This window comes from Populus trichocarpa, chromosome 5, assembly GCF_000002775.5.
Source record: "Populus trichocarpa isolate Nisqually-1 chromosome 5, P.trichocarpa_v4.1, whole genome shotgun sequence".
Classification (NCBI taxonomy): Eukaryota; Viridiplantae; Streptophyta; class Magnoliopsida; order Malpighiales; family Salicaceae; genus Populus; species Populus trichocarpa.
Genome location: NC_037289.2, coordinates 1,792,929 through 1,802,622, shown reverse-complemented (window position 1 = coordinate 1,802,622; position 9,694 = coordinate 1,792,929). Strand labels below are relative to the sequence as shown.

The window sequence follows — 9,694 nt, the reverse complement described above, 5'->3', positions numbered from 1 at the left end:
CCTCCCCATGTTCAATGATCAATTATGAAACATATATTAATCTGGAGGGTATAACTCAACTGATCAGGCTCTAGATTTGCTCTCTAGAGATCACCAGTTCGAATTCCACAAATCTCAGGACCACTAAAGGCTTATATAGTCGTTAACTTCAGGGCCCGTAGAATTAGTCGAGGTACGTGCAAACTGGTCCGGACACCTATGCACGTTAATAAAAAAAATATGAAACACATTTTTATATCTAAATCAAGAAACTAGTATTGCTTTTTTTCAAAAATCTGTTTTAATTGATGGGAGAGTAGGTACAATGGATAAGTCAGAAGGTGAATTAAGATTAGAACACCGTTAAGAGCCAGTTGCCATGTTAACAGACAAAAGATCAGGAATTAGTGATATCTAAAGAAGTGGTTTAATCAAAATTAACATTGTTTCGTAGCTAAATATAATAAAACATAACATGCAAACGTACTGCAGCTACTGAACATAAACCAACAACTGAATGGTGCTGGCTAGCTAACAACGAGGAGGGATATGCTTCTGAATTCTCTTGCTACGTCTGTCATTGTTGGCCTATCTTCTGCTTCCTCGCTCATGCAACTAAGAGCAAGTTTTGCAACAGCTTGCAGTTGTTGCTCCTCGATATCTCTTCTCTCGAAATTGCAGGATGTACAATCTCAATCATTTGTTGATTGTCGATAAGATCATAGACACGATCTCGTAAGAAATGAAGCACATCACCAGCTTCACAATAAAACCATTTTCGCGCGCCTTGTCAAAACCTGGAGTAGAAACATACCAAAATTGAAAGCATCAAACTTCTCAGTTATGCCACCTGTAGCAAAACATTCAGGTGCCAAGCAACTCATCTTCCCACGAAGGATGTTGGAGTGAAAATTAGTGTGGTAAGAGTTTATGAAAAACAAAATTAAAGAACAAGAATAATGTTTGAGAGGAAGGAATGTTTGTTTTCTCATTAATACATGTTTTTTTTCTGTTGCATTTATGCTCTATACTTTTGATTACAAGTTTATTTATAAATTTAAAATTTTAGACAATCAAAAATTAAATTAATGACAGGAAAATATATTTTGAGCAGAAAAAGTAATTTTGCCGACTTAATTATTTGATGGTTTATAAAATAGTTTACCGGTTCATTTAATTTAACCGGTAGACCGGTTTCTCTGTTCTAGTTTATTTTCAACAAAGACATCTTCTACGTGGGATTGACTATCAGCAAATACGTATGGCAAGTGAAAAATCTGTCAGTTTGGCAACTCGATTATGATCCGTTGTAATGTTTGCAGGTCTGATATATCTCGGTGTTTAACAGGCCTGGAAAGTGCAGTATGGAGATAAGCAAGTGCACTAGCAATATCTGCTTGTGATTTTTATCCTACATTTCCATGATAATGGCCGAGGCTGTATCTCATTGGTAGAAGAGATATAGTAGGGGAGCGTCTCACTGCCTACAAATTCATACACCAAAATGGTATGTTTAGTCGCAAGGCAGCATCCTATGAGCTTTAGGACATTGCTGTGCGTGCTCATTTGTGTCCCAGTGACAATGTCAAGGAAAGGTGATCCCTCAAATTCCTGCGATCGTAGCAGGACATTATATTTTTTTAACAGAAACTGGATGGTCTTCCAAATAGCTAGCCTTTGTACAGTATGTAATCAACATCTCTCTGTATTATTTGTTCATAGTCATATTTGTTTGTTACTTTCCTGATCACTTTGACAGGGAAGAGGTACGGATAGGATTACACTTGCCATCACAAGAAGTGATAAGCTCCTCCAACAAGATTCTCCCATTCTTCATGAAGTGTGTCTCCTCTTTGGTAATTCTTTTCATCATTTTTAAACATGAAGCCATCTTACCTGCCTAGCAAACCACAAACATATATATCACCTAGCTACATACACATGGATGGTTGGTGCTTCCTATATATCCACTTTTGAACATTAAGATGCGTTTAGTTTGGTTAGTGTCTCATGAGAGAAAATACATAATATATATATATAACAAAAACAAAAACATAAGAGATGGAAATAGAAAAAAAAAAAAATTAAACCAGAACCGAATGCTTGCCCCTACCAGTAATAGTCATTTCCTTACCGTACAGCACAACTTATTACAAGGCTCATTGATACACATCCTAAGAAATCAGAGAGGGAAAGGAGGACAGCCATCTACACAGTGCAGAAAACTTCCATAAAACCAACTAATTTAAGGACATTAATACTCCATAACAACAAAAACCAAAGAAAAAAGATAGGCAATTCAACAATACAAACTTAAATTGATTACATTATGTTATTGTGACAATTGGCCCTTTCGGGAGGATTCAATTTCTTGTTGATCCCAAGCGACTGATATTACTAGCTAAGAAGTGAAGGCCATGATATCTGGATCTTGTTGGAGCTGAATCATGTCCTTTTCATGTAAGTTCAACCAAGCTTCAATTCCATCACCAGATTTAGTATCATTCAGAATAGTTAATTCTATATTTGGAGGCACAAGACTCACCCATGCAGGCTTTCCCCAGCCAAAGTTAACTTCATACAAGCCCACCCTACACCAGCTTGTGAACCTGAATATATCTACCTCGCTTTTGTTCAATTCTTCAAACATCTCTGCAAAAGAATTAGTCACCATTGAAAACATTTCAGGAATGTTTATGGCGTTTACGCATTCCGAACTGGCTCTTCTCTTAGCATCTCCTATCAAACTCACAAGCTCACTCAACACGAGCTTGCTCTGATTTTTAGCATCGAACCGAGCAATGATAGGCCTGCAAAGGTTTCCACATTGATTATCTAGCGGGACACCAACTTTTCCTCTCAAATTGAAAGGCAGACTCATTGAAGAAGACCTGAGGTATCCATGCTTCTCTTTTGCCACACTAATGAGAGCTTTCCATATAAGTGCCGAGAACACCTCCACACGCGAAGGGTGATGCTTGACTCCAGAATCAGCATCGCTAATTACTTCAGATTTCAGTTTCTTTAGTGCTTCCCTGTCAAACCGAAATATTTTCGTGACAATTTTCTTACTAGCCATGCGTGGTGGAGGTACTGGAAACCTGAGCCTGCTGGAATCCGGGAAGATAAATGGTGAAACGAAGGTTGGAGGAATAACTTTACTAATCCCTTGATCATGAAAATGAGTTGTAGCCCATGCATTGATAAATCTTGACATGGTCCATCTACCAGCTATCCTGTGCGAATTGAGCACACCGATTGCTAGCCCTCCACACTTGAAAATGTTAACTTGAATAGCTAATAAAGGACTAGTGGCAGATTCTGCTAAAGAAGGAACCAAACGACGAAGCAGCTCATATGGTTTGGGCTCTTGCTGGAGAATTTGAGTGAGGTCTCCATCAGCTTTAGCTTCCAAGAATTCTACCCCATCATCATTACAATCAACTATGAGTTTGTCTTTGATGAATCTTCCTGCTAGAGGGTAAAAGAGCGTTAAGACTTCTAACAATGATTTCTCTAGCTGCTCAACTAGCTTCTGTGTGTTGATGTTCTCTATTTCATGGTTGGCATTGGTGTAGTAGAAAATATTGGGTACATAATATGGATACTGATCAAGAATCGAAAGTTTCAGAATTTGAAGGTGAGGAGGCGTTTGAACTGATGGCTTGATGAGCTTTCTTGACGTGATTTGAACCTCCATTGTTAACTTTCTGTAGCAATATATAGAGGAACAATGTAATGGGTTGGTGTTTGGACTCTGGGAAAAGGGAAGTTTTAGTTCGAAATTGAAGTCATGAAATCATCGTTTGGAGTATTGCAAAACTGGTGGATATACAGATATTTATAGCAGATCATCTCCTCAGTAGTCGATTGTATCATTATGATTGTCCAACTACTTTATGAACAACGTTTACATTGAGCAAGGTGTCCAATTAATTCTTCATCAATACGTTTGATGCAGGGCATCGTTGGCATTGACCTACCGCTTTTAAACTGTTTGATGGAACCTGGCTGGACTGTCAGAAAGCCATTGGTGAAGATGGATAGGTTAGATATGGCTATGTTAATATTAAAATTTTATTGGTTAATTTTAAAAAATAATATTTTATTTAATATATGTATATTTAATGAATGTGTGATATATAAAGAGTTTATTTAGAAAATTGATATTCTCTTTATCCCATAACTATTTGTTTTATTCCTCCAAAAATATATATTAAAATAATTAAGGATTAGAAAATATTAGAGAATAATATAAATCATATCTTAAGACCTTATCTAACCGTTTAAGCTATTAAGTTGAGATGGTTCTTTGACATTGTATCGATGATCAAGCAGTCACGAGTTCAAATCTCACCATTTCTATTTATTTGATAAAAAAAATTAAGCACGAGGTAGTGTAAGTCTATGCAAGTTTTAAGTCCAAAGAGTTTTCACTTGAGAGAGTGTATTAGAGAATAATATAAATTATATCTTGAGACTTTACCTAACAGCTTCAGTTATTGAGTTGAAATAATTTTTTAACAGAAAAAAACACAGTTTTCTTGATCAATTTACATTCATAACTTATTCAAAGTATGCTATGAATCCAAGTACACAGTACTCTTTACATTCATATCTTATTCTCTTAAAGAGTTTGCTATGAATCTAAGCACACAGTGTACTCTTTAATAATTTGAATGCGAAAACCATGAAGTTTTAAAATTAAGGGCATTATAATTTATATTTTTTTATTGTGTTTTTGTTTACAATCTAAAGAAATGAATTGCTTGAGTACTTTTAAGTTTCGAAATTCATATTTTCTACTTAATGATTATTACTTCTTATAATTTCTTATGAACCCTAGATTTTAAATGAGAAATTTTATTTTATTCTTCCAATTTCTATTATTAAAATTTATAATATATGAATGTTTTCTGGAGAATATCATCATTTATATTTCCATAACTGATGATGAATTAAGTTTGAGTATTGTTTTGTGTAAGTGCTTGAATCCGAACGTGTGATCAGCTTAATTAAAGAGATTTTATTATGAAGAAGTAGCCATTTATGTACATGGTTGGTTCATCACTTCATATGATTCTGTGAGATAGCACAAAATAATTTTCTGAAGCAGTTTGCTACATTCATAGCTCATATAAAAATTGGATCAAGAATTTATATTGCTAAAATCAAGAGTTGTCTCTTTGAAGAGATTGAAAATATTGTTGGACAGAGTATTATAGGATGAGTTGGCATATGTTCTCACTAAAGCTACATTGAGAAAGGTATATATAACAACTCAATTAACAAGCTGGACATAGTCGGTATATACACACCAATTTAAAGGGTACTAGCATTAATTGTATTGCTATTAATGCAAGATTTATATGATTTATTTGTTAATAAATATGTCATGTAATCAATTAGTTAGTTACATGTATGTAGTATTGATTTTTATTTATATAGAATATATTTATTATTAACAAAAGATTTCTTTATCTTTAATACCCATTTATATTTGATTAATAAATTTAATGTTTAATTAATGAATCCAGGGTAAAAATAAAGTCCATGGTATAAAGAAAATTATAAAGTTGTTATAATTATGAGATTCTTATTGCATCAAAACATTGTTCCTAAATATTCTTGATCAATGTTCTATTAAGATTGGACATTAATTAAAGTTGTTAGGACTGATGTATATTATGTTTATTTCTTTATGAAAGAAAACATGTACTCTCATAAACTGAGGTATGATGGATACCTGGAACTAATATGCAAGTGCTTGTCAGATGTCATGTACACTAAACTGACTTGTAAGAAAATTTTATATGAAGAGATCACTTATATCTATGGAAAAACTCTTGTGATAATTGTGTAAATTATCCTTAAACTTGATATTACTAAGTTATCTTATATAAGGAGTGTTATACTTTGATCCTGACCAACTACGTGTTGTCCTAATTGTCACAACCCGATTTTTGAATTCATGACCGACACATAGGCAAGGTCCCCTCTCAGGTTTTCATACCTATGCAAACCCAAGCTTACATACAAAATTTTTCACTTATATAAACAAAATAGAGATCTATGCAACATGATAATATAACTAATTCCCTAATATAAATTGATTATCGTACTACAATAGTTAATATAAATATTGTAGTTGCGGAGCACTAACTAGACATAAAAAAAGTAGTAATTACAACCAAAAGAGCAGGTTTTGAAGGTCCAACAAAAATGATACGCTAACAATCTATAAGCCTGAAAAAAGATAAATGACGAGAGAGTGAGTTCAATAACTTAATGAGTGGATAACATTCAATATACATACACGAGTTAATATAAAAATAAGGAATATATATGTCATAACATAATTTTTTATTTTTTATTTAAAAAAAATAATAAATAACAAAAAAATGAATGAATAAAAAAATAATTTAAGAATTGGGTTAAGACAACACAAAATGAAAGTTTGAGGACTAATAAGGATGAAATTATAAAAATTAGAAGAATTAATAAGTTTTGAGACTTAATTAAACTTTGATTTAATTAATTAATGCAATTAAAGGCTTAATTGAAGAAATATCAAAGTTTGGGGTTGATTTGGGTTAAAATTGTAAGAAATTAAAGTCTAAGGACCAAAGTGAATAGGCAGTGGTACTATAGGGAGTGAAGTTTAATTGATATTTCCAAGGGTAGTTCTGAAAGAATTAAAAGTTGAAGAGCCAATTAAAGACTGAATTGATTAAATTGAAAACCAATGACTGTTTTGTAAATGGCACCGAAATCCAGGGGTTCACTTGCAACTGATCCAGGGGAAAAATTAAAAAAAAAAGATTTTTCATGAATAAGAACCCAATTGTTAAATGTCAGAAGTTCAGGGGCCAAATTGAAAATGGCTATTTTAGTTGAAAACGGTGTCGTTCTGAATACCATTGTTCATCGCCTTCATCCCACTGTTAATTCAGCGGAAAACGCAGCAGATCGTGGTAACGTCTCTCTCCCCCACGATGCATGCCGTTACCAAAGCATGAATGCATGGCATACTCTGGCTTTATAAAAGCCAGAGAAAGGCCATGACACAGGGGAGAGCAAATGTTAGGAAAGTTTAGGATGGAAACAAATATGGAGTTGGCTTAGAGGCGTGAAAACACTATCTTTAAGGTGTTTATTTGTCCCACACAAAGACAACACCTCCAGGATACAACTAAGCCCTCTAAACCTCTAAAAGAATGAGAAGATAAGACCAAGAAAAGAATGTCTTTTTGTTGTTATTTTTTTTTCCTGTATAGTAACATGCTTTTATAGACTTGAAACATTACGATGAAACAGTATGACTGTTCATCAAACAGTATGACTATTCATGAAACAGTATAACTGTTCATATTAAGTTCCAAGTTCCAAATGCTATCTTTTGATATTATAAATATCCATATAATAACATTAGGAAGCCAAATAGGAGAGTTTGTCCACCATGGCTTAATTTACTACACAATAGAAACCCACACTTAGAAACATTAGGAGGGAGTGTTTCTTTCCAATGTGGGATAAACATCTTTTCTTTATTCATTTACAAACTACACCAACAGCAAAACGACACGGACGAGGAGAGAATACCATAGGACGAACAAAAACAAGAACAGGAGGACTAGGGACAGGCACAGGACGAACAAGAGAAACGAACAAAAAACCAAGGAAAAACAGAGACAACAAGGGTGAGAAAATGAAAGACACAGACAGAACGAAAAGAGAACAACACAGGGAATGCAAACAGAGGACACGGAAAAAAAAAGCAAACAGAGAGAAAACCAGAAGAAAAGGAAGAACCACAGAGAATAAAACACATACACACACGAAGAAACAAACGTGGAAAAAAAGTGAAAAAAACAGAGAGACGAACATGAGAGGAAGACAAAGACGAGCAGAAGGAAATGACATAAACAGATGAAAACATAGAGATTAGCCAGCACGCCTTCGCCATTATCTTCATCCCTTCATTTCCGTCTCCAGGTAAGTTCTCCTCGTCTCTGTGCATGCAAAATTTAGATTGAGGTTGGTTGATTTTTAAAGTTTTTTTTATTTATAAATATATTAAAATAATATTTTTTTTATTTTTTTAAAAATTATTTTTGATATTATCGCATCAAAATGATCTAAAAACACTAAAATATTATTAATTTTAAATAAATAAATAAAGTTTTTTTAAAATTAAGAGAACGCGGTTTGCATCATGTTCTCAGCGCTTCCTTAATTGACATCTTATTGTTCATGTGAATTTTTATTCACTGGTAATTGCATATGCGCGTGTGAAGTAGTTCACGTGTGTCTCCTGTTTGCAGTCAGCCGGGTCATTGGCTTGGGCTAGGGACCGATCTAGGCCGACTAGGTCCAGCCCAGATCGTATGGGCTGGGTCAGACCGAGCCCAAAAAAAGAAAAAAAGCTGAGGCCGGACCTCAAGCCCATTTGACACAATCTGTTTTGGGTTAAGGGTGTGTTTGGCAAAACACACTCTTATATCTTATCCCTTTTATTCCACCCCTTTTTATTTTGATATCTAGTTAAACAAGCCTTTCTAGATATCAAAAAATTCCAAGAAAATTCATGGAGCTTTTTGAATTTATTTATAGGTCCCTTGTATTTTTTTAGGTATTTCACTGTATAATTGATATGTGGATTTTTATTGTGAAATGCAAATCCGGTATACGGTATATTTTTTTTCTTTTAAAAAAATATGTATGCATTGATTTAAATTCATTTTACTGGTTTATTCACCAACAACAGAGTTAGGAATACCATATGTTTTTTTCTCTACGTAATATTTATCAACGCTAGAGTTGGAAGTATCCATAGTCGAATATTCACTAACGCTAGAGTCAGGAATATTATAAGCAGATCAATGGTAACATAATACAACAAACTCTTAGCAATTCAAAACAAAACCAACAATGCAGTTATTGTTCATGAAAATTAATTCATGAAAATTAATGTTTAGTATTCTGGTATAAATGATGGACCTACAAGTAAGTTGGTATTTAAATATCAGGAGTTGTCTAGAAAATTCTTAGAATTATTTTGAATATTCACCAATTTTAATTCAGGATATTTTTCACCATAATATACGATTTGTGAAAAACTCTTTCGCTTTCCACGATATGTAAACTCTGTTAGGGCACCTACATGGACCTTTCCACAAGAATTCATTTCGATACACGAGACCATAGTAAATTCAAAAAGCTAGATTTATTTGCATGAGTGAATCTTTATCTTAAACCATAGACAGACTACTGGTTAGAAACTCATCAAAACCTTCAAACAACATCTAGATCACAAAATGCAGCCTACCTCGAGTAGAGTATGCTAGGATCTCCTAATAATTATAAACCAAATAATTAGGTGGTGACTTCCTGAACCCCCAATACCTCGCACCCGCGTGCAAGTTGCAACAATATAAACATTTATATTTCATGTAAAAATAAGTGAATTACTCTTGAATTGAAGTCGTCATTGTAGCAATCACCCTCTATTACTATTTCACTTATCTTTCTCTTCTTAAAATTTATGCATTGGCATTATCAGGTTCAGGTTTGTTAATTGCTCATGCTTTTGGCACCAATCTCCGTGATCTGTTCATCTATACCTCACTGACCATGAGAGAGTTATTGCCTTCTTCTTATTATTGGTTCATCGGTAAAAGCTACTATAAATTCCTTAATAGTATATTTAAAATCA

The 9,694-nt window shown here is 33.7% G+C and overlaps 1 protein-coding gene across 1 annotated transcript; it reads right to left on the bottom strand.

The window, feature by feature from the left end:
- Positions 1–2,380: 2,380 nt before the first annotated feature.
- On the bottom strand, positions 2,381–3,679 carry LOC112327538 (acetyl-CoA-benzylalcohol acetyltransferase). The gene has a single exon (XM_024601275.1). The coding sequence runs from the start codon at positions 3,677–3,679 to the stop codon at positions 2,381–2,383; it is 1,299 nt and encodes a 432-aa protein (XP_024457043.1).
- Positions 3,680–9,694: the final 6,015 nt, after the last annotated feature.